Here is a 26,786-nt window from a genome sequence, read left to right as displayed (position 1 = left end):
TTTTAAGAACGATGTCAACCAACATTAAGTAGTCGATCCATCAACTCACGTAAGCTAAAATAAACAAATATATTTCACTAATAGCGTATTCAGATAAGCTTTCAATCATTTCTTTTTTCGCTTTAGAAATTTAGCTTCTGAATACTAGTTATGTTTTTAGTTGATATAAATTTTAGTTATTCTAAAGGAAATATCCAGTCTCCTTACAAACTCGGGACCAAAAAATTCAAACGATTCAAAGTTGAAAATTGGCCAAAAATTAGAAAATATAAGGAGATCTCATGAGGCCAGTTTTCAGCAAATTCTACTTTGGCTATGAATAGGTTACTTTTCATCCCGGTAAAATCCATGATTCTCGCAGGATTTGTGAAAAACTGAATTCCACGCGAAGTCGCGGGCATCCGCTAGTAAGAAAATAAATCAATAAGGTTAATAAATAATAAATTATTAAAATACTTGTTATTCAATACTACACAAACATTTCAAATTCGGAATTCAAATAATTTTGTAGGTATGAAATTATACAAAACAAATTAGTATATTTATTTGGTTTGCATTTATATAAGGGAAATTTCAGCAAGTCCCAATTATGTTATGTAATTATAATTTCGCACAATGGCGTCGAAGTGGAAACAGGGAATTCGGTTACTTAGTGTAATTGTTTACATCTACTTACAAAGCTACCAGTTACCAACTTATTCACAAACGGTTATAACAATTTCTTTTTTAGGTTCGTTTATTAAATAGACTTAAAGCCTCAATAGCTAAACGGTAAGTGCGGTTGGACTCATCACCAAGGGGTGGTGGTTCGATCCTCGTCCCGTTGGTCTACTGTAGTACCCACTCCTTGCACAGTCTTTCCCGACTAGTTAGAGGGGCACGGGAATATTGGTCATATTATAAAAAAATATGGCAAATATTCTTATATAAAAAAAAAACATAATCTTTTAAAAGTACACAATAACATTTCTTAATGATTTTTTGGATGCACAAGTACCAATCGAAATTTTCATCATCATTGACCTTTTCATTAAATTTTACTAACATAGTTCATCAAAATTGTCTGGGTGATTGGTTGATATATTAAACATATTAGAAATTAAATTAAAAGTTCTTCCTATTTATAAAGAATCGAACAGTAGGTATTGTGATTCTAAAAAAAGTATCTAAGCTAAATAAAATAATCTGGGCGACCATGAAACTACATCTCGTAAAGTTTCGCTTTCTAAGAAATTATCCTTCGAAGATTTTATACAAAAAATATTAAGAATTCTATAACTATACTAATATAAACGGTAAAGTTTGTATGAGAGTTTTTTATTTCTTACGCCCTGAAAGATTGATCGGAGAATTTTTTATAGTTAGTTTAGGTATTTAGGCATGTATCTGGATTTTAGCACAGAAATAAATTGAAGTGTAGATTACTAATAGGCCTTATTATAATAATAGCCAACCCAACAAACGTTGTTTTGCCTTATAAACATTTTGGGATGGACCACCCTTTCATCATGATCATTTAGTGGTATGAAATGTTGGCCGATTTTTCAGATCTACCGGATATGAACACAAAATGTCATAAAAATCGGTCCACCCATTTTGGAACAAGCACCGCGACACGAGAATTTTATACATTAGAGATAATTATTCAAGCTTATCAAGAATTATTCGTTTACACATATTAGACAAGTAGCAAGACAAATTGGTAGTACAAATTACCTTAGCGGGCTGTGACCGGGACACAAATGCAACTGACGTCCTCTGTGCAGAGGATCACACGCATTATCTATTTACGCATTGCGTGGCTTAAGGGGGAGTTCCACTATTCGTGTTTTATTATTCCTAACATGTTTTTTTTTTAAATTTTGGTTTGTTATTACCAAGTAACAATGGGCGGGACACGTGACAACGGGCAGTTCCAAGAGCCGATGGACATTGGGGTCCCAAAGTACTAGAATGGCGACCCCAAACTAGAAGACGCAGTGTTAGTGGACCTATCACCAGGTGGATTGACGATATCAAGCAAGTCGCAGGGACTCGCTGGATGCAGTTGGCTCAGAATCGTGATGTTTGGATGTCCCTACAAAAGGCCTATGGCCTGCATCTCCTGTCCATCTCCTGATATGACTGAAATATAACCAAGAGCAGACAATTTGAAAAGCTAAAACAGTAATATAAACGTGATATGATAAATATATTTTTGTAATGGTCTTTTCACGACCTTTCTTTTGATACCCATATTGTATGGGTAGAGCGTGGCAAAGAAATGCTTATACATGCACATACATGCTTACATACGCTCGAATAACGTTACCCTCCTTCTGACGCAGCCGGGTAAATATCAGAAACTCTTTTTTATATTTGCTTTGTACCTTACAGTTGTATTGAATGATATAAATGTCTTCATTTGGGAATGTGACAAAAAATAAAACATAAGCAATTGTTAGCGAATAAATAAAAAACCATTTACTGTTTGCAAAGTTATGAAGCTTCATAATAGTTGTACGTTTAGCATTGTTTTTATCTCAAGAACATTTAAATTTTCATTTTTGTCCTGAATGAAACACAAGCCCTTGTAGGCTTTGTAAAAACGTAGGACCCTTTGTTTGAGTGTGGTATTGTTTGTGAAGTGTTGGGGTTTGAAAACATTAATTTAAGAGTGAATTGTTTTGGTTCATTTTATTTTGTGGCCTAGCAAAAAAAAACTTTGCAAGCTAAGTCAAGATTTTGAAAAGTTTATCCATTTATGTGGAACTAATACGTAATCAAAATTACCTACTTCGATTAGAAAATAGCCATTTAATTATTATGTACGCATGCAATTACATTAATTGATTGATTGATTGATTATGACTTCTGAACTACATTGCGTAGACTTTTACTTGTTTTTCCAGCTTTCAAATCAATCATCCGGACTTGGACTGGCGTTTTAAAACTAAAGTTTTTGTACTTTTTTCATTATTTTCGTCATTTTTCTGAGGAAATACTTACATAACAATTAAAATAACTTAATCAAAATTCATAATTTTATCAAAATAGTAAGTAAAGTACAGCTTTAGAAAAAAAAAAATTCATCCTTTACAAGTTAGCCCCTGACTACAATTTCACCTTATTGTAAGTGATGATGCAATCTAAGATGGAAGCGGGCTAACTTGTTAGGGGGCGACTGAAAATCCACACCACCTTTGGTTTCTAAGCGACATCGTACCGGAACACTAAATCGCGGTAGAGTGCTAACTAGCCACGGCCGAAGCCTCCCACCAGACCTGGACCATTTAAGAAAACCTAAATCGGCCCAGCGTGAAATCGAACCGAGGACCTCCGTCCTTTAAATCCACCGTGCCACGGAGGCCGTCAAACCTGCAACTTAGGAAACAATTGGCTGATTATGTACTGGAAGCTATCGCTTGTAGCTGATTATATCCTCTTGCGACTAGATAGGTCATCGTTCAAGCTTAGTCGATAAGTTAACCCTTTTTTGAGTAACTCTTTAAATATACACATTTTTTTAAAAACTTCCGCATCGATTCAACGTTTATCCGTGAACATTTTTCCCCCGCTTCGAACGTAATGGCACTTCTAAACCAAATAAATACAACGTCTACGTGTTGCCATAGAAACAATAGAGCGCAACGAGTCTCCTAACACCGTTTAAAAAACTACGGTCTTTACGTTCAAATCGCCGCCATAAATGATCCGGAGTCCAGAGGGTTAGGTACGCTAACGCGCTATATATTTTTGTCTCAAACGTTCTTTAGAGACTACTGTGCACTCTACTGGTAAGAGAAATATATTGGGAAATGGCATGAAGTGCATTTTGTTACTGAACAAAACATTTCTTTAAACTTGTGCGATTGAACAGTAAATAATTGATTATTTTTGCTATTCTCCTCTCTCCATTCAAACAGCAATAGAATAGCAATAGTGCTAGAATGGCGACCCCCCACCAGGTGGATTGTAGACAAGCGAGTCGCAAGAATTTGCTGGATGCAGGCGGCTTCGAATCGTGATTTTTAAACAGCCCATGTCCTGCAGTGGACGTTAACTAGAATTACTCGTTTACACATATTAGACAAGTAGCAAGATAAATTGATAGTACAAATTATCTTAGCGGGCTGTGATCGGGACACAAATTGATTGTTTTTGCTATTCTCTTGAAGTATCCAAACAGTAATATCCCACAATTAAATGAAGGCTGAGTGTATGTCAGCCTATGTTCCTGTTAATATGTAACCAAATCAATCCAACTTTGGAAGGCAGCAGGTTTCAAAAGCCCAGACTCAATTATCTAAGTATAAAATGCAATTCGGATATCATGAGGAATAATGTCTCTAGTTGCTAGTCACTTAGCCTTGCAGCACGCGTCCGTACGCCGTAGTATAAAATTTTATTAAGGTTTTCTAGCGAAAACCACGAAGCTAAGGGTCTGGCGACGCGGATATGATTTCTGCCATTATATAACCCGTAAAAGTATCACGTTTAAACTTGGCTAATTTAAATTGAGTTTTGACTCTTGAAACACAACACTGAAGTGTCCAACAGTTCTCTGTTTGTATGCGTCAGGCGAGGAGAATGCAATACTAATAAATTATTTATTTAGATTTAATTGGGCCAATGCAAAAATAACTTAAGCCTTTTTCCTAAAAATCTATCTACTGCTCCAGTAAGAGCTAACAGACTTTAAAAAGTTGACGACCTCTGTTCCGCAGTGGTGTGCGCGTTGGATTTACAAGACGGTGGTCCTGGGTTCGATCCCCGTCTGGGCCGATTGAGGTTTTCTTAATTGGTCCAGGTCTGGCTGGTGGGAGGCTTCTGCCGTGGCTAGTTACCACCCTATCGACAAAGACGTAAGGCCATGCGATGTAGCGTGCCAGTAGGATGTAGTATATAATCCCAAAGGGGTGTGGATTTTCACCATACTCCTAATAAGTTAGTCCGCTTCCATCCTAGATTGCATCATTACTTTCCATCAGGTGAGACAGTAGTCAAAGGCTAAATTGTAGAGAATAAAAAAACAGTTGTTGGGTTGGCACCCGTTTACTAATTAGCACAAAAAATGTACGGATTAGCTGTCGTCTAAATGTAAAAATATAAAAGGTACAAAAACTGATCTATAAGTATTTGTTCAAGGTGTTCCAAGTAATTGTATTCGGTTCAGTACTCAAGTACTGAGACTCAGTGGGCCATTGCCCGACCGTCACCCTTTGTTATCAATAGATCTGCACTAGCTACCTATCATACCCAATAAAGGTGTCTCCACACGATCCTAAAGCTCGCTCTACATTTGCGAGCGAATTCACGAATTCACTGCGTAGTGCGAGTGAATATGAACAAGCGTTTGCGTGCTGTGAACGAAGCGCGAACTTTTTGTGCGAAACCAGTAGTAATCGCGAAAAACCAATAGCGGGAAGAACGTGGAACCAGAAAGGCCTCTACTCTCGCGAAAAACGTCTAAATTCCGTTTGCGGCGCGAGTGTAGAGTCATAGTAACGTCATGAAACTGCTGAAATGGATTCAGCAGTTTCATGACTTTACTATGACTATTTGATGTCTCGCTAGTCTACTTTCGTATCTAGATATGTAACATTTTTGAATATATTTCACAGTGCCATTTTAGCAGTTAAAGCAGTTTGTATAAATATTTAGTAATAGTCAATCTACCGTTGATTATTGTTTAGACGATATGAATACATTTTACAGTAACAAAATCAATATCACAAATGGGTTTCTTTTCCTATATATAAAATAAGTATAATCATATTAAATATAATAACTTAAAGTGATAGCTTGTGTACCGTATAGGAATAATATAATCATCGATATCTGAAACTCACAAATCGCTGAAACAAATCGGATACAAAACTGTAGAAGTAAAGAGACATAAAAGAGAAAAGGCAACTTAGGTTCTTGTACAAGAATTGCTGTTGCAGCGCGTGTGGTGGCGACATAATGGCGCGTTTCCTCTGACTGACGACCGGACGCTTATACTGCGTCCACAAGTTACAGGCGAAATACAACTTTATTTCATCAATTATAGCCGAAACAATAATGTTTAATGTTCTCTTTCTGTTCTTTTTATATATTTTTTTTCGAACGTTTTCCTACATACAAAACAAAACGTAAATATCTATACTTATAATAAATCTGTAGACAGGTCGATTCTGTACATAAAATATATTTTCAAAATACTAAACTATTTTCAAAACTATCAGGGGATGATTAGTGATCGATACAGATGCCAAAAATGCAATCAGTCACATTTTTGTCTGTCTGTCTGTCTGTATGTCCGTTATAGAAACAAAAACTACTTGACGGATTTTAACGAAACTTGGTACAATTATTCTTCATACTCCTGGGCAGGTTATAGTATAATGTTCATCACGCTACTATAAGGGGAATGTTGGGAAAACGGGAGAAGTTTCTTCATTTTACAGCGATACTACTGTAAGGGCTGGGTTAAAGAGGTCTAAGGAAAAGGAAAAGGACGGAAAGGCGTCCGCTAGTTATTAATATAATTACTTTATCTCTCGTCTCACATTTGATATGTAGACGAAATCTGAAACAGCCAAACAACGAGAATCTTGGGGAATTTCAGTGCGGCTGAAATCAAAAGGCAATTCAGGTCGTATTCGAAAGTACTTGGTAAGAATTGCTATTGCAACGCGTGTGGGAGCGACATAATGGCGCATTTTCTCTGACTGACGACCGAGCTCATACCCGTGCTCATATTCGACAACTTACACGCGAAAGGGAAAACAATTTTCTTTTACAACGAAGAAAATGCAACTCTAGTAGTTTTAAAGAGCTCTGTTGTAATGTTATTATGATTTCATGTTAGGTTTTGCGGACATTAGCAATGCTGCTATTAAATAACGATCTGTGTATTCAATCGGATAAACTATTTGAGAATTTTCTTAATTCTCAACGTAAGTGAAATCTGCCAGCGTGGTAGACTATTGGCCTAACCCCTAATAGAGACTCAAGCTCAACAGTAATCCGAACATGGGTTGCTAATGATGAATGATGAAACTATTTAATGACAAAGATTCACGGTAGTATGGTAGTAAATGATCGTAAATGAAAAATTTATTAAAAATTTTACATTATTTTCATTGAGAGGAGCTACTTATTAGTTTCTGGCCAATTCTCGGTCAGTTAGGCTCTGGCTTCTTTTCACTTGAATCTGGTTACAAAGCAGTGGTAGAGTTACAAGTCAAAATTAATGTACTATGTAACAGGTAGATGTCTAAAGGTTTAAACAACTTCTAATAAAACATGTCGGATCGAAGAAGAGTCTCACCGTAAGTTTTGTCACTTTCTTACTTTGTGTTAAATGACAAACACAAAAGGAGATGGTCCGATATTGTATGGAGCCCAGGATCAGTCATTGCACCCTAGCGGAAATAAAATAAGATATATTTTTTAACTATTTTTGATTATACAAATCTACGAATTTACTTTAATTCTTTCGAAATAATATTCATTATCTCCCAAGAAATGCTGCACTATTAATGGTAATAATGGCGGATAGATGACGTTTTCAATGCAGTAATCGATTTGACGTTTGCTGTCAATTTTCATGTCAGAGTTGCTCTATTGGCGCCATCTTGTTATAACTCAAAAACTTGGGTTTTTATTTTATTTATTTCTTTTTATTTAGTTAGATTTATTCACTTTAATTAATTTTAGTAAAATCCTTGTATTTTTTATTTAAATTTTAATGATATGGGGTACAAGAGTGGACCTAAAATGGTCCATCTCCTTTGTAAATAAGATATTCAACACTTAGAGGTTGATGAAACCGGTCCAACATATTATTATAGTTTCAACTTCTGTTTATTTAATGTGCAATTGAATTGAAATCGGCAGTACTGCGTATGATGTGTGAGTTGAAAATCAAAAGGCGATTCAGGCCGTACAAGGTGCTCGGCTAAGAATTGCTCTTGCAACGCGTGTGGCGGCGACATAATGGCGCATTTCCTCTGATTGACGACCGGACGCTCGTACTGAGTCGGCAAGTTATAGGCGAACGAGAATACAATTTTCTCGAATATCTAATAAAATGCAATGGAAGTGCAACAAGGAATAGTTTGTAGCTGTTTGGAAATAATATTGCGAATGTTAGGAGTGCTTCGTAAAAGTGAAGTTATTGCTGTTTTATTGGAGGACTAGTGGATAGCCGCGTCGGCGTTCGTGTAGAGTATGATTTATGTAGGATGAAAGAAAGCCATAAGCAGGCTTACTCTTCAACTTAATATATCCGCCAAAACCGCTTGAAAATTGGTTCATTAGTTTCTGAGTGAAGCTTGAATAGACAAAAGAACAAACATCGACACAAATCTTAGAATTAGCTGTACCTAATTTTACTTGCCCGTTTTTATTTTTTAACAATTTTAATAAAATAACACTCCTAAAAATTTATAAGAAACACTATCAATAAAATAATAAAAAAATATAACCCTCCCGCAGCGGGACATTTGAATGCCCAAGCAACCGGTGATCAGGGCTCCAGAGTGAGATATCTCCTCATAATACGCTCCATCTCTAGAATAACTGCCTTTTGTAGCAGCCCGGAGTTTGAAAGACGGTGGTCTAATATCCCCGTGTCTCAAAGAGGACATTAAGATATCAGCTGGTTATCAGCTGGCTGGTAGGTTCGACAAGAATCCAGGAGTGGATAAGGCTCGAACTTCTCGGGCTAAAGTCCGACTCTCTTGGCATGGAGCTACTGATTCTACCAAACATTGGAAATTATCTAACAAGGGATCTTATTTTATTTTCAGAATGTGGCTCATGGGCGCGGTATCAATACTGTGCGTGATATCTTGCGCATCGTCGGAGTGGCAGTGCCCGGAGCTCAGCGCGCGCCCGTCGGCCGAGTGTTCCTGCGACCTGCCGCACACGCTGCGCTGCGCTGGCGACCATACTGCGCTACAGGTGAGCTACAATTGCGCATCGTCGGAGTGGCAGTGCCCGGAGCTCAGCGCGCGCCCGTCGGCCGAGTGTTCCTGCGACCTGCCGCACACGCTGCGCTGCGCTGGCGACCATACTGCGCTACAGGTGTATTTAGTACTAGTTCATATGAGGCCAAGATTCACACTCGATGTCTTGCGCAAGCGTCAGACTGGCAGTACGTAGTGGTAATACTTGCGTCGGCTGTGTGTTCCTACGACTTTAGCAGATAATAGGTTTGTACGGTAAGGTTTGGAGTTTGTATGATCCCAAAATGCATGATAATTTGAAAGTCACTATAGTCTTATTTTTCTTATTAGGTTTTCTTTTTCATATCGAGTAGGGTAATAGTATAGAGTAGTATTAACAACGATAGTATTACATAATTTTTTTAAATATAATAATAATTTAACTAATAAAAAAATTTTTTAATTTTAATACGATGGACGTTGGTTGGGTCCCAAGGTGCTGGAATGGCAATGGTGCAAGCGCAGTGTTGGTCGACCTCTCATTAAGTCGACCGAAGACATCAAGCGGGTTGCAGGTATCCGCTGGATGCTGGCGGCTTGAGATCGTTATGCTTGGAGGTCCATGCAAGAGGCCTATGTCCAGCAATGGACGTCCATCGGCTGATAATGATGATGATGAATAATAATTTAATAGTTATTTATTCAACAAGAGAGCAAAGTTGGTTTTCGATTCAAACTCGAGACTTTTTCGATAAATTCACTGTTTATTACTTTTTCTTTTATTTCTGTTAGTGGGTGTCATATTGTCACTCGATTCACTACGGCCAAAGAAACATAATAACTCTCTTTCTCTCATTCTGAGAGGAGACGTGCTCAACAGTCAGCCGAATATAGGTCGATAATAATAATTTCCTAGATCAACGACAACGGATAAAAAAATTAAATAAAAGATATATTTTAACCAAATATATTTACTAACATCGACTGATTATTCCTATGCTAATACAACCCACCCTTTGGTTTTTCTTGGTTTTAATCTACAGCGATATGTCTAGCAGTTTGAAACTATTCGCATTTTGGACTGCAATTTTTGCCAGACCTAAAAATGCAAAGGTCCATTTTCGGTTAGCATTTCTGATAACATGCCTAGCGTCCGTGTTTGTCGGAACAACATTGAACTGAACTGTAGAAGCATGCATAGACAATGGTTTTCTTTTATTATTTGCTTTACACATTTACACAAGATGCCATTAAAAATTTAATTTAATTAATTTAATAGATTATAATATGCATATAAATACTATTATAGGACTCAAAAGTGATTACAAAAATAATAAAAGTAATGTCGAACAAAGGTTATGATTCACAACACTTGTCAGGACAACTTAATTAACAAATCAAAACTGTAACCAAAATAAGACCCAGAAGAAGAAGAAGAGAGAAGAAGATAAGAATGGCAGAAAATGACCTTGAGTGGAGTCACGCACTTGTGAACGATGTATGTAGGGTTAAAGGATCCTTTGACTGATATCAAACACTCCCCTTTTCCACTCAAGTCACTCTCCCCGACTATCCCAAGTAATCCATAAAGAATTACACAACAAGAGATGTGGACGGCTCGAACGCCACGAGCACACTGAAGCCAACACGAGATCGAGCGACGTCATATCCGTCACAGACTACCATTTCCAACACTAAACGGCGATAACAATACTTTATCATATTTAGCTAATGCTAAAAAAATATCTCTTTTCTCATATTCTTAATTTTAATTTAAATTACATTTTCTTATACAGATTTGAATGAGATTTCTTATTAGTTTATTTAGTTACTTAGCTTTAATAAATGTTCAATATACTATATTTGTTTCACACAAATCGGTTGTAGACAAAAAAACAACAAAAAAATCAATTCGGTAATAAAGCGAGTAAACAGTAAAAAAAGTAAGTAAAAAGTAAAGTAAACAATATCTAGTTTGATTATAATTCTAATATGAGTAATTACGTACCAAATAGTACTCACTGGCGAATACGAAGCAAAGGATAATTAAAGAAAAAAGAAGAAAGAACGTAACAATGGATCAAAATCTGGAACAAATTGACAAAGAATTTACAAAGATACGAAACGCGGACAATGGAAAAGAAACAACTTTTTCCATACATTTTTTCTTCATTTATAATCATAATTGTGAAGCCGTTGTACTTTATCTTTTGTTATATTAATTTCTAAGGTTAGCCTTTTGTATCCAACCATTGATCCAATTGACATGCGAAAACTTCTTTTGATCAGTATCATTACAATTACATTAAAATTTTTAAAAATTTTTACATTAAAGTTTTTTTTTTCATTTTGAATCGTCATAATAAAAAGTTCGCAAGAGAAGTAGCAGGTTTTTTACATTTTAATATAAAATGAAATACAAGATATATTTATTTTTTTTTAAATTTATTAATTCACATTTTTAATTTATTATTTGACAGCAATAGACAACAGACAACTACAAAAACATGGCGACCGCAGCGCGCGCCACAATGTTGCCCGCTCAATGCTCAAAGTTCGCAGCGTCAACACTCTGGGATATTGTAGCTTCCCCACAGTGAAAGAATTTTTCAAATCGGTTCCGTATTGCAAACAAACAAAAAAAAAACAATCAAATCTTTCTTCTATATGAGTATAGATAATCTTATGGCTCAATAAAACCATCCTCAAAACAGAAGGTTCCTGAATTGCATAATAAAATAATGTAACTTAATTTTGCATAACAATAATAAATTTGAATTTTGTTCAGAGCTTCACTAACGGCTATTGTTGGATATTTGTATAAAACTTTGTTTGCCAAAAATTATCTTAACAAAAGGAGAACTGATGTAAAAAGTTTGGGTTTGCCGTTTCAGTTTAAAACTATAGTAATTAAACTAATTCCTGAAGGTTAACCATGTCATGAATTTTCAGTTTACCTAGTAGAAATCGTTTATTATACTTTTGAGGTCAGAAATGCATAAATACATATTCGCAGAGTGTTTATAATGCTTTTGTTGAAGAAAATCTTCTTTAGGCACGTTTTGAAGGGGAAAAATATTAAATACTCAAACAATATTTTAGATGGCTGTTTCCTTAATGCATAATTATAAAAAAAAATAATTCAAACGTGCTGTCCTATAATTATCAGTTTATTATTAGTATTATAACACTTAGGTACATTAAAATGACCAACGTTGGTTTTACTGTGCTTCTGAACAAAGATTCTATACATTGATAATATACACTATGGTTAGTCAAGCTGCCTCGGAGGCTCGGAGTCTGATTCGTTATCAACCCACCGTTTCACCGGTTTCACCGTTTGAGACATGAGATATTTAATTTCTTAACGCGTTTCCAGTCCAGTGAGCCCAACGTGGGCTCACGCCAGTTTTTTGATACAAGTCAATGAGCGCATTGTGGGCTCACGTATATTACTCCTCACAAGTCCGTGAGCCCAATGTGGGCTTACGTAGGTTTCTCCTCACAAGCCCATGAGCCCAAAGTGGGCTCATAGTACCTACTTGGGAATTAGTAGGCACTTGTGGGGTGGTAAGATAACTTTGTATGGTGACTGTGAACGTGTTAAAATGCACATAACTGAAAAGTTGGAGGTGCATGCCACACACCCTCCAGAATCGGAGGCAGAGGTCATACCCACTGGGCTATCACGGTTCCTTTTCATAAAGTTTTACATTAATATTTTTTCCAACCAACAGATCATTGGCCGTCATCTCCGAGAGCAGAGGGCGCGGAACAAGAACACAGCAGTGTCTCTGCTCGACGTGGCCCTGCGTGGAGTGACGTCACTACCGTCGGCCTCAGTGGCTGAGCTAGCCGGCGTAGGCTTACACGGCTTGGTGATATCGTCGGGCGATATCAAGAGGGTCCAGCAAGGAGCCTTTAATAGCATATCCTCTACGTTACTGGCTCTCGGTAAGAATATGTCGTTTTTTGGAGTTTATTGGAGTTTACTCCTTAAGAATCGATTTTTCATATATAGCCCACGGTATGAAAAAAATATGAGTAGTATAAAATTCGATGAACAAATGTCAGCGTTACGTTTTTGTGCGCAACCTATTCTGCGCACCTTTCACTGTGCGCTGCCGCCAACAGCGTGCACATGCGTAAGGCACGCCGCGGCCTGCTGCACCTCGGTTGCGCACCTTTCACTTTTCAGGCGTAGGTATTGAGACGTTACGTACGTTCCTAATTACGTTACGTACGTACCTAATTACGTACCTAATTAGGCAATCGATCTGAAAGAGTAAACTCCATTCGTGCGTCGGAGCTGCCACACACTTTTTTTTATTCTTTACAAGTTGACCCTTGGAGGAAGAAGGATGAAAATCCACACCCCTTTTCGGTTTCTACACGACATCGTACCGGAACGCTAAATCGCTTGGCGGTACGTCTTTGTCGATTTCTTTGTAAAATTACAGCGCTGTGACATCATTGGATTCGTTGTTAGTGACATTTTATTTTTGGCATCCCATGGAAATTACATTCAAATTGTAACAAAACTAGTTTATAGGCGAATATTACATTGAAAAGTGGTATCACACATCACACCCCAGATTGTTTGACTACACGTTTTCTTTGACGAGAAGTTTGACAGTTTACGGGTCCCTAAAGTAATATACCAAGACCTCAATAGCGACACTTAAACAATAAATGATGTGCACTGTAGTTCTCTTTTATTTTCTACATTGTGTTACAGTATTCTAATAATTTCAAGTAAATTTTCCAATTAAAATTGAGCGCAAATAAACTGGAACTCAAAAAAGAAAAAAAATCTCAAGTTAATATTGCTCTCAATAAAAAGCATTTTCTATTTTTTTGTACTCAATCAAGTGTATTTTAGCATAAAATATTATGAATAAAATATTGAAAAACCTCTTCGCTCGTCTACGTTATGAATTCTTAATTAATTAAATCAATTTATTTTTTCAGGTTTACCAAACAATCAACTTCCGTCGGTTCCCACGGAAGCCTTAGTTCACCTGGCCAATTTGGACCGCTTAGATCTTTCCAATAATAAAATACACACTTTAGATTCAAACTCTTTCAAGGTAAAAAATCCCCTGTTTATTCATGTTTTTTTCGTTATTTCCTTAGTTTGTTTTGAATTGCTCCTAAAGGTTTTTTATTTTCCATGATCCAACCACCTTTAATATAAAACATTTTATTGTGCTGCCGTTGTGTAAGTTGTTTATTTATTTTTGTGTAAATTACAAAGAAATATAAATTTAGCATATTTCAGTCTGAGATTGAAACGGTCATACCAAAGAAATGAATCCTTAGAAAAAAAATTAATTAATCATTAGTAAGTTATATTGACGTTATATGTTAACAGTTTAACATCAATAAAATACTTAAGACTTTGGTGTTATACAACTTAGATTTTTCTATAAATTTATTTTGCAATTTTAAATTATAAATATTTTGCTATTATATGCAAACGATATAACGTTCACGCATGTCTTACACCTCTTTGCGTCTTTGGAAATATTCGAAGGAAATTTTGACTCGACAAAAAAATGTCGTAAAAACGTTGTAGCAAACATTCTTGATAAAGTAATAATTTTATTATTAAAGTAGAATTATCAAGATTTAGATTTTAGATATAAATTGCCGGGTGGTTAGGGTAGGCCTGGGCAGGGGCATTCCCTTTTACCTATTCTAGAAATCTAGTCTTCCACAAATCATTCCATAGTACAGATAGTATTTAACTGTGAAATTGTTCGACAGGGGATACAGAACTTGTCTTACTTGGACATAAGCGATAATCAGCTCACAAGTATATCGGCGGGCGCGTTCGAGCCGCTCGCCAAATTGGCCGTGCTCCGGCTTAGGGGCAATTTGCTGAAAGTCTCTGCTTTGTCTGCACTGAAGGTAAAGTTGCAGCTATTTTTATTATTGACTAGTTGACTCAACAGACAACTGTCTTAATATTTCATTTCATAAGAACTTCTGACAATAACAAACATAACAAAGAAATAATAAGCGAAGCTGTTCACGCCTGATGCCGTGACCAAAGCATATAGGGAATAATTTTTATATCATCATTAGCCACTCATATTCGGCTCACTGCTGAGCACGAGTCTCCTCTCAGATTACTCCTCTCACGCTGGCCCAATGCGGATTGGCACACACTTAGAGATGTAAGAAAATTCTCAGGTATGCAGGTATCCTGTTTTCCTTCACCGTTTGAGACACGTGATATTTAATTTCTTAAAATGCACATAACTGAAAAGTTGGAGGTGCAAGTCCCGCACCGGATTCGATCCTACGCCCTCCGAATTGAAGGCAGGGGTTATAGCCACTGGGCTATCACGGCTTGTCGACACGGTATTTTTATATATGTGGATAGAATAGAACAACACTTAGTAGGATTCAGGTACTGCTGAGAATTTCTTGGAAAATAAAACATAAAGCAATAACCTCTGGACTCTCAGATTCATAAAGATCTATAAATACAAAGACCACTGTAGCTGTACCAACAAAGCTATTACTCATCATCATCATCATTATCAACCCATATTCGGCTCACTGCTGAGCTCGAGTCAATAAGAGGGGTTAGGCAATAGTCCCCCACGCTGGCTCAATGTGGATTGAAAGACTTCACACACGCAGAGAATTAAGAAAATTATCTGGTATGCAGGTTTCCTCACGATGTTTTCCTTCACCGTTTGAGACACGTGATATTAAATTTCTTAAAATGCACACAAGTAAAAAGTTGGAGGTACATGCCCCGGGGTGGATTTAAACCCACACCCTCCGGAATTGGAGGCAAAGGTCATATCCATTGGGCTATCACTGCTCTGTTACTATTACCTACATAAATTAATTCCAAATATAATACTGTGATTATAAATTGAACACAATGCCGCTGACGAATATGTCAGATTTCAATTTATGTTAACAAATAGGCCCATTATTGTGCCAATTACATTGATAACTGACGATAAATACATATTGTATTGTAAATTGTTGTACCAAATTGGTATTTACATTATTGAGTTGTCAAATCGAATTGTGTAACAGAAATGTAACATTTGGTGACAAATTCATTTATTTGGTGCTTTTACAGTATAATTTGACACGGCTTATTATAAAATTTTATTATAAAAACTCAGCTATTCAGGAAAATAGAAATATCATCAAACATTATGATAGATAATACTAACGGACGCCTGCGACTTCGTCCGCGTGAAACTCGATGTAAACTTTCAACCCCTATTTCACTCTCTTCTATTGATATTTTTACATATTTTATTTTTAATTAAAACTCCATTAATAATTTTACAAAATTATAACTCAAAACATGACAGATTTATATTAAAAAGACTTCAACCTACTTGGGGGTAGAATTTACTTAATTAAACTTTAGGGGTAGAATTTTGGACAATTTTGAATAACATTATTGTTAGTATTTTTCTGGTACAAATACCAAATTTTACAAACGTAAATTTTAAAAATTAAGAACTTTCCATACAAACTTTCCACCCCTATTTCACCCTCTTTAGATTTAATTTTTGCAACAAAAAGTAACCTATTTATATAACCTCTTTCGTATTAAATTCATGCCAAGTTTCATTAATTCAATAGCTTCAGTGTGATCGCGATAACTTAGAAGGGTCTTAAACAGTGTTGTACTGGAACGCTAAATCTGTAGGTAGGTAGATATAATTTATAGACAAAGCCTTCTACTATAATAATCCACTATTATTCATTATGTCATCAAATAAGCAAACCCAATAGAACAATTTAAAAGATTTCAAAATCTAATTAACCAGTGCTTCGAATCGTAAACAAAAATACATATTAACATTGATATAATGTGCATAGTTGTCAGTGTTCTGTAAGCACATAGTTGCACTGCAAGTGATCAAAGCGGCGTCTTCAGTGGGTCAAAGCTAATGCCCCGCATGTGCCGCCGCTGAATAATGGATGAGCATCACCATAGCCACTGAATGGTGCACCTTACCCCCCCTCTCCCCTACACGGGCTGTTGTGCTCCATTTTTGCTCATTAAGGATCACATCTTATATACATTTTTCTTCTTTATATACTCGAGAATGTTTTGGTTTATTTAAATATTTTTCTGGCTAGTTGAAGAAAAAAAAATGTAGCGAGAAACCTCCGACAGAATAAAAAAGCGAAAGGTCACGAAATATATAAAACCGTCTGACGTACGACGCCGTCGTCGTTATCAACTTATATTTTGCTCACTGCTGAGCTCGAGTCTCCTCTAAGAATGAGAAGGGTTAGGCCAATAGTCCACCACGCTGACCCAATGCGGATTGGCAGACTTCACACACACCCTTTCCTTCCGATGTTTTCCTTCGCCGTTTGAGACGCGTGATATATATTTTATTAAAATGCACACAACTGAAAATTGGAGGTGCATGCCCCGGACCAGATTCGAACCCACATCCTCCGGAATCGGAGGCAGAAGTTATATCCACTGGACTATCACTGCTCGGTTAATGAAATTCGAGGTATATAATGATTTATTTATTTTGCTATCATCCGCGAAAATTCGGCGAACCCATGCGACAACGTCACCCAGGTCCGACAAAATACTCTCTGAGATGTTGACTCTACAACGTGCAATTGCACGTTGTAGAGTCAACATCTCCTGAGGATGCTCCGGTTTCGGGGTGAAACGTACGTAGAGAGTGTTTTGTCGGACCTGGGTGACGTTGTCGCATGGGTTCGTCGGCTTTTCGCGGATGATAACAAAATAAATAAATCATTATATAATCATGGTGAACTTCCGCAAAGTAACGCCTGCTTCTATCCGAAATTCGAGGTACTTTATAGTTAGTTGACATCCGCTAAGAACGGATTTTACTATAGGGCCGGATTAAGGAGGTCTAAGGGTTGACGAAAACGCGGGCGTCCGCTATTAATGTATATTGGTATTTTTTATGGGAACTTTGGGAAATTATAGTTGATTTCAGCGCGTCAGCTAGTTGTTGTAGACATTCTTCTCATTCGTCCCATGTTAAGCTGGTTCGACAGCAGACAATGAGGTGGAGGGTTTGAATCCCGGGTCAGTCCATCAAAAACAAATATGTAATTGGGATATTACAAGAAAAATCTTAATAACAGCCTGGAGTTGGGAAGTTGGCGGTGTTAGTACACCCCTGTACCTCGGAGAGCACGTAAAGCAGTCAGTCCTGCTTCTGATCTCTTCATGTCGGTCTGCCATCCCATCGGACTGTGAGAGTGACGGAATAAAGAGTGCCCCTGTGCTTACGCACACACTTGTGCACTATAATATTTCCTGTGTATATTAGGGTTAATTTCAACATGAGCATAATATTATTGTTATTAACATTAGTTGCTTTTCGTGAGTTTTTCTAATACTACAAAATAATCTAGGCCGATTTGAAAATTTTTGTTTTAATTTGTTTACTCTATCTAAAACTACGTTGATGTTTTTAGATGTATTTACATGCATTCCTCAGTTGGCTGCAGTAAATGTATTCATACGAAATCACATTAAAAAATTAAAAGTTTTGTTGCATGTATAAGTAAAAAGTTGAGAGCCGTGATAGCCCAGTGGATATGACCTCTGCCTCCGATTCTGGAGGGTGTGGGTTCAAATCCGGTGCGTAGCATGCACCTCCAACTTTTCAGTTGTGTGCATTTTAAGAAATTAAATATCACATATCTCAAACGGTGAAGGAAAAACATCGTGAGGAAACCTGCACACCAGAGAATTTTCTTAATTCTCTACGTGTGTGCAGTCTGCCAATCCGCATTCGGCCAGCGTGGCGGACTATTGGCCTAACCCCTCTCATTCTGAGAGGAGACTCGAGCTCAGCAGTGAGCCGAATATGGGTTGATAAGTAAAAATTAATTAATTAAACATTTTTTATAGGAGGCACACCTTCTGAAAGAGTTGGATGTATAAGTAAAAAGTTATTTAATTAAACAATTGTTATAGGAGGCACATCTTCTGAAAGAGTTGGATGTATCGAGCAACGCTTTGGAAGGTCCCGTCGGTCCATCCACAGTACCGGCTCTTGCGTTTTTAGAAACGTTGCATTTGTCTGACAATACCTTTGCAAGTATACGACGGGGTGCTCTGTCAGGTAACTTTTGATTATATTATTTCCTTTTGTCCAAACAAACTAAGCGAATATCTTGTAGAGCTTATTGTGCCGTGGGAGACTAACATTACGATGGACCACAATATAAAAGTGAATAAACATTATGACCTAACAAATGAACTAACTAAAAATGGCTATTAACTACATAGTCAGTACGCCGTAGAAGTAGGTGCGAGAGGATTACCAGCAAAATCTCTCGATAGGACCTATAAGACCTTGGCCTCTTTAGAGGTGCAGCTAGTTATATATATCAGAACGAGTATTCAAAGCCGCTATAATAGGATCTTACCAAATTTGGCTAGGCAGGGAGAACAACACGAGCAGAGAACGGGGAGTGTTGATCGATCGTCAAGGAATTCCTTAACCCTACATCCTGTAGTCACAAGTTCAGGACTCTGCTCGTAGATTTTCTCTCTACCACGCGATGGACCCGGCACCCACACGGTGAATACATGGAATGCTAAGATATTTGTCTCTCTGATAATAAACCTACACCCTGGTCACACATCCCAGGATTTGGTCGGAGTTTTTGTCTCTGCCACACGATGGACCACATGGTGAATCCATGAAAAGCTAAGAAATTCGTCTTATAAATTATGAAGAATGATTTCAGAAGAATGAGAACTGAACAGCCAAATCTTTTACCTACATTGATGTATAAGCAAATAACATTCTACTATTAGTATAAAATGTTATTCATAATAATGAATTTATCATAATTTTACTTCACAGAGGATTTCTCTAACAAGATATTATTTCCAGGTCTTACAAATCTGACTCAACTGAACCTGCATAACAACCAAATAGATGTTTTAGAGGACTACGCCTTCAAACATCTCGCTAATCTGTCCCACCTAGACTTATCACATAACGAAATTGTCGCTGTCTCAGGTATGTACAAATGTAATAAAAAAAAACTAAATTAACCATAATTGCTTCGACTGGTGACAGGAGAGCTGGCTATACAACGCGTTTACATACAACTAGCTGACGCCGCGCGGTTTCACCCGCGTGGTTCCCTTTTCCGTAGGAATACGGGGATAATATATAGCCTATAGCCTTCCTCGGTAAATGGGCTATCTAACACTGAAATAATTTTTGAAATCGGACCAGTAGTTCCTGATATTAGCGCGTTCAAACAAACAAACTCGTCAGCTTATAATATTATAGTAAATAGTAAATAGTAATAGTATATAATTTAATATATATATACTGTATAACGCGGAAATGTAACCAGAGTTTTTGCCACGATTCCTGGTGGGCACGATTTGTATAGATGTTAAGAAAAGGTAGCTGAAGATTTTTCTAGTATTTCATTTAATATTTAAGCTTCTGGAAAAAACAATGTTGTTACTGATTTATTGAAATAGTGAAAATGGCGATGTTGCAGTGATGAATGGATGGTGATTTAGGTACTTTCACAAGAAAGACTCAATAAGAACATGATTGATGAAAAAATATTTGACTCAATAGAATGTGAAAATTGAGAAAGATGAACTCAATAACGAAGCTCGCAAAATTCTGTCCATGTGTTTCATTAAATTTTCCGTTCTAATACACGATTCTTATGAGAACAAATCGTGCACCTAACATTCTGAATTGTAGGAATTGATCAATCAACTCGAAAAAATTTGGATTGACTTTGAAAATTGTAATGTTGAATTAGATGTGCTAAATTTGATTAGATCCGGGAGCGAGATAGAGGCCATTGTGAAAGTTCTTTGTCGAACGAACTCACTGACGTTTCAATTTCCGTCACAAAAAAAGGTAGAAAAGTGCTGGAAATATCGGGAATTTGACGTCAGCATGCGAACTCATTTGCTGGGATTTTATTTTCGAGAATTATAAAATCACCGCAAATAAACTAATTATCTCTAATTAGTATAAAACAATGACTTTTATCCGTCTCTTTCTGTTTTGTTCAAGGGCTAACTTGTAAAGAATAAAAAAATACATCCTGTATATATGAATTATGATACTATCAGTCGCATGCAATACATATATGCGAAACTGCACTGCCTATCCTGAGAACTCAATTGCAAACCTGTACTGTACCTAAGAGCCATGATAGCCTAGTGGAGATGACCTCTGCCTCCGATACTGGAGGGTGTGGGTTCGAATCCGGTCCGGGGCATCCAACTTTTCAGTTTGCATTTTAAAAAATTAAATATCAGGTGTCTCGGTGAACGGTGAAGGAAAACATCGTGAGGAAACCTGCATACCAGAGAATTTTCTCAATTCTCTGCGTGTGTAAAGTCTGCCAATCCGCATTGGGCCTGCGTGGTGGACTATTTGCCTAACCCCTCTCATTCTGAGAGGAGACTCGAGCTCAGCAGTAAGCCGAATATGGGTGGCCGACTTTCCATTTTGAACAATTTGTACGTGTAATACCTATTCCAGTCAAAACACTTGCATACCACTGGATGCTATATTGGGAACTGGTTTTGGAATTTCTTTTCAAACGTCTTTCAAATTAATTAAATTTATTTTCATAATATTTAAAGCTTTTAATTTTATTTTTACGTTTTATAAACAGGTGCATCTCTGGCCCAGTTAGTGAACTTAGCGCACTTGGATCTGTCGCATAATTTCTTGAGGTCTCTCTCAGCGGACCCCCTGAAGCCTCTACACCATCTGTCAGAGCTGCTGCTGCACGACAACGACATATCCATCATAGACGACGGAGCGCTCACTCAACACATGGACCTTCAACGATTTACTATTGAAGGTAAACGACATTCTATTGTACTTAGTGTTATCGCCGCGTTGTAACTACTCGCGGTACGGACGGCTTCAGTAATACATTGTAATCTTTGGCTTCAGTGTGCTCGTTGCGTTCGAGCCGGCCACATCTCTTGTTGTGTAATTCTTTATGGGATACTTGAGTGGAAAAGGGGAGTGTTTGTTAACAGTAACAGATACCTTTAACCCTACACACAACGTTCACAAGTGCGCAACTTCACTCAAGGACATTCTCTGCCAATCTAGCGTCTTATTTTGGTTACAGTTTGATTTGTCCTGACAAATGTTGTGAAGAAACCTTTGTTCGACATTAGTTTTTTCTTCATTTTTGTAATCACTTCTGAGTCTGCTAACATTAGTATATGACAGCGGGGATACAAAAAAAATATTTAGCTCTAGGTGGTATTTAATTTACTAAGATTTTTGCTGTCTTTAATTTATTTCAATGTTCTTTTACCTATTCTGTATCACACATTCTTTCGACGTATTTTTTATTATAGTTTTTTTTTTCATTACCTCCGACTTTCTAAAATGTAAAAAAGTTACATTTGGTTTCTTTTTATTTTATAATGGAAATAAAAAAATGTATTAATTCAGTTTTCTGAAAATGAGACATACGGATTAGGAAAATTTAGTCGCAATTCTAAAAACAACAATTTACCTTTAAAAATATTATAAACTAAGATTTCTTCCTTTATACTTTTATTTTGTTCCATCTTAGCACATTTTGTTATCAATAAAGCTATGAGACTTCCATCATCCCACAATGCTTGTCTGTGACAGTGATGTATCTATGATTGAAGACGGTAAGCACACAGTACAAGGCTCTGCAGTGGTTCACTGTTGAAGGTAATGGCAATAAGATGACGTGCAGCTTTGCTTCCACACGCAGGCGTATAGAATAGCCAACTTCATTCTAATTCTTTCGTAGGAGTTATTTTACGAGTACAGTTTAATAGCGGTAATGTATGGCTTGGCAACTTCGTTCTTAACGTTTTCACCTCACCATGACATCCAGCACAAGATGGATTTTAACGTTTTGAGTGTTTAAATTTTACTCCAGTGAATTGGCTGTTGTGCTTACGTAGCGCTGTTAAGTAAAGTAAAGTAACCGAGTTGAATAGAATAGAATAAGTTTTGTCATTGTATATAAATTAATAAAGGTATGACAGAATGAAACATAAAAGAAAAGTAAAATACAAAAGGCGGCCTTATAGCTAAAAGCGATCTCATCCAACGAAATATTTAAAGAAAGGAAAGGTACAGTTATAGATATTTTAAAAACTAACCAATCACAAGTGCACAATCCGAATAAATAAGTACCTACATTTTTATTGTTGTTAGTAAGTGTAGTTTCTGAACATTTTGCTTAAGTGATAGAGAAATACATTTATTTATAGGTTTGGCATTAATAGAATGGCAGAGAACGACCTTGAGTGGAATCACGCACTTGTGAACGATGTGTAGGGTTAAAGGCGCCTTTGACAGATATCTAACACTCCCCTTTTCCACTCAAGACCACGAGCACGCGAGTTACGAGTTAACGCGGCGATAACAAATATTATTTTATCAAACACAGATGCTAAGCATTTTCGTCGTCCGTGTGTATCGTTCGGCTATGTTTAGCATCAACCGCTCTGTATGGGGCGTCGTTGTAACCTCTTTGTTCGGCTGTCGAAACGCCACCCGCCATTGTCCGAAGCTTCTCTGTTCATGGTGTTCTTTTATGAGACTTTTATGGGAAAATAATTTTATGATACTTTCTTCCCCAGCCGAGCAAAATATTTTGACGTTGAAATTGCTTTTTCGGTTGGAAGAGAAATTGGTTAGGGCTGTGAACTCATTTAAGGGTATATTTTCTTTACAGTTAGGGAGATGAGTCTTTTATTTTTATGTGTAACGCTTTTGTTCATTTTTATTTCATTATAATTTAACTAGTTGATGCCTGCGAGTTTGTTCACGTGTATTTGATTAGGCTTTTTGCCGTTCCACCTGAATTTGTTATAGAGGATGAATTTGGAAAATTTGGAAAATTATTTCTTGATAAATACAAAATATTTCACATCTGAATGCAAAATTTCAGCGATACCTACTGGCCTAATCACTATTATGATCTTTATTATCAACCTATTAAAACAAACATCAAATATATCTACTGTGTGATAACCAGTAAGCACATGATGATATTTTGACATAGAATCTCAATTTCGTATATGTCAACTAGCAGACGTCAAAGCTAGTGAATTAGACTGTTCTTCAGTGGATTGACATATAAAACGGATATTGTTGTTTAAATTAATGAAAACATCAGACAATAAAAACCACTGCAAAACAGAAAGTTAAGAAAACTGTTATCATTAAACTTGAAATTCATGAATAATTGAGCCATCGAAAATAAATTACCAATAAAAAAAAAGTTGAACCGTAAAATGCTCCGATAATCGCAGCGTTACACAAAAGAAATGAAAGTAACGAAGAACAATTGTTTGATTGTCGTTAATTTTAATCCCAACCCATTTATACTCTCGAACTCATAAAGATAAATTCGTTCTCTTTCGCAGATAATCCTCTTAATTGTGATTGCTTAATGGCCGGCTTCGCTAGGTGGTTGCGGGAGGCAAAAAACCTGCCCCAATCAGATAAATCTGCGGCAGTTTGCGCCACACCACCACATTTGGAAGGGGCGTTGATATCCCGACTCTCGAAAAACAAACTATGCGATGACGAGCACGTTGATACGAAGGTTATTGATGGACCCAATTACGATTACAATAGAGTACTTGAGAACACGATTGATGAGGATAAAGATGATAGTGCTCTGTATGAAGATAAGCAAGACGGGTTGGATGATGACATTTATGACGACGAATTGGAAGTGCCGTCTGAAGAGGACTTGCCGATCTCGAAATCAAAGGTAAGTTTTGAGGTGTATTAAATTGTACAACCATCGTTACTTTGTTCAAAATAATTTCGCTGCACAGGCAACGAAAGGATTTAGGACAAGTTATGAAAATATACTCGTAGAATATATACCAAAGTGGAAATATATATATATAAAATTATATACGGACGGGGCAACGACAGAACGCGGTGGTGCTTACCACGTTCTGTCGTCGCCCCGTCCGTGCCTTTATGAGATACACTTTTGTTTAAATATTGTACGAGTAAATTTTCATAACTTGTCATCTCATCTCGTCCGAGAAAAAATCTCGTTACGTAAGAAGCGAGCTTAACAAAAAAGAAATATTAATTATCATTTGTGTCTTTACGAAATGTTATTTTCATACGTTTCTTTTATGTTTGTTTTAATTGTTTTTTTTATTGTGTGTGCCTTACATAGGTATAAAATTTAAGCCTCATCATACATAAATATAAGACAAATAGAACACAAACTTAATTATAAAATTCTTAATTTACTGAAACTAGAAATTTAACCCAGGTGCTTTTGATTATAAGCCACCTGCGTCAAAGAGTTTGTCAACATTGTAAACGTGGGATGCCTCAAATTGATTAAATGAAATATTTGAAAGAAGAACGTGAATTTTATTAAACTGGCCCCGATCTTTACTTTCCGAGAAATTCTCCCCGAACATGCAAAGTGCTCTCCTTCATTGGTTAGGTGATGCCCTCATAATATTAAAATGTGGCATTAAATATTCTTCAAGTATATTCAACGTGGACGGCGTTTTAATATTAAAATATTCCATACTCGTTTTCGATAAATAAATAATAAAAGTTGTTTGAGCTTCGTGGAAACAAATTTGTATAATTTATAGATTTACGAGTAGGTACACTGTTGGTCGTTTGACCTAATTATATTTATCACCTTTTTCTGTTCATTCCGGAAAACTTTCTTCCTTATCTGCTATATTGATGAAAATGTTTGCTTACTTTCACAGGTAGAGTAGGTACAGTACCTATGAAATCGGTTAATTAAAATTATTAACACGATTAGAGAGATTAATCAGAAAATAATTTGATTTGGTTTTTTTGCGCAAATTTTATTTGTGGTAATTGTATCTAAAGTATAGACAAAGGATTTCTATTCTTTTAAACACTATAATAAAATATCTACACTCATATTACAAAGAGGCAAGATTTGTTTTTTTTTATTTGAAACGAATAAAGTAAAAAACTAGTAGGTTGATTTGAAAAATTCTTTAACCAATGGAGGACATATGCTATATTTTATCCCCTTGTTCCCAATGGGAGCTACGCGGGTGAAACTGCGAGGTTCTGCTAGTACGTCAGATCAGATTTGTATTGTAACATTTTAATTCTATAAATGCTGGGAACTTCAGGTTCAATCAATCTAATTCCTTTAGTACATTCTGAAATGTTCATTATGGGTCCTTAATAGAATTTACCTTTGTTTATTGCTAGTTCGTGGGTCCAACTCAATTTTCTTGGTGTTAAAGCTCGTTCACATTAGGCGTTCATTAAATATGACTTATAATATAATCCTTTTCTGATACACTCAAGACCAAGACTCTGAAAAATACTTATGCTCATCTTATAAATATTTACCAGTTGTGGGAATGGAAAAGAAAGAAGGGCAGCAGCAATATTATCATATACCTACAAATAAATACAATTGATTCCTCTGTTTGTGACTGTGACTTCAAGATGATTTTACGAACGGCACTTCTGCAAAGTCACGCGTTCTATAAATTATGATATTGGGGTTTTTCACAGGTTCGTCTTGTAGACTCCTGGTTTGATGATGAAGAAGTGCACCTATCCTGGGTGTTGGAGCCGCCTTCGACTCGAAGGTACCGATGTACCGGGGTCACTGCGTCCAAGAGCGGCGGCCTACCCAAGCATGTGGCGTGTCACAGAGCTGCACCAACAAATATTATATTGAGGGGGCTGAAGATTGATCCTATGGAAAAATATACGTAAGCGTATACTTTCTTTATAGCTTGTAAAAGTGTTTTTCAGATAGCATGGGTACGGTGACAGTCGTCTGTGTGACGTTCAT

The 26,786-nt window shown here is 36.7% G+C and overlaps 2 protein-coding genes across 2 annotated transcripts in view; one reads left to right on the top strand and one right to left on the bottom strand.

The window, feature by feature from the left end:
• Positions 1–1,765, bottom strand: part of LOC112046809 (lysozyme-like) — a 42,296-nt gene extending 40,531 nt beyond the window's left edge. Inside the window, exon 1 of the mRNA XM_024083615.2 lies at positions 1,717–1,765. The gene's annotated coding sequence lies outside the window, so the exon portion shown is untranslated. The remainder of the gene's footprint in view (positions 1–1,716) is intronic.
• LOC112046818 (uncharacterized) overlaps positions 1–26,786 on the top strand; it is a 129,899-nt gene that overhangs the window by 89,111 nt on the left and 14,002 nt on the right. The window contains exons 2-10 of the mRNA XM_052885051.1: positions 8,781–9,057; positions 12,656–12,872; positions 13,890–14,008; positions 14,688–14,831; positions 18,898–19,045; positions 19,826–19,954; positions 21,600–21,791; positions 24,367–24,719; positions 26,501–26,703. Of these exons, the coding sequence (XP_052741011.1) occupies positions 8,782–9,057; positions 12,656–12,872; positions 13,890–14,008; positions 14,688–14,831; positions 18,898–19,045; positions 19,826–19,954; positions 21,600–21,791; positions 24,367–24,719; positions 26,501–26,703 (1,781 nt within the window). The 5' untranslated portion in view covers position 8,781. The remainder of the gene's footprint in view (positions 1–8,780; positions 9,058–12,655; positions 12,873–13,889; positions 14,009–14,687; positions 14,832–18,897; positions 19,046–19,825; positions 19,955–21,599; positions 21,792–24,366; positions 24,720–26,500; positions 26,704–26,786) is intronic.

This window comes from Bicyclus anynana, chromosome 2 (genome assembly GCF_947172395.1).
Source record: "Bicyclus anynana chromosome 2, ilBicAnyn1.1, whole genome shotgun sequence".
NCBI classification, from domain to species: domain Eukaryota; kingdom Metazoa; phylum Arthropoda; class Insecta; order Lepidoptera; family Nymphalidae; genus Bicyclus; species Bicyclus anynana.
Note: the sequence above shows the minus strand (reverse complement) of the source record. Positions and strands in the feature narration are given on the sequence as shown.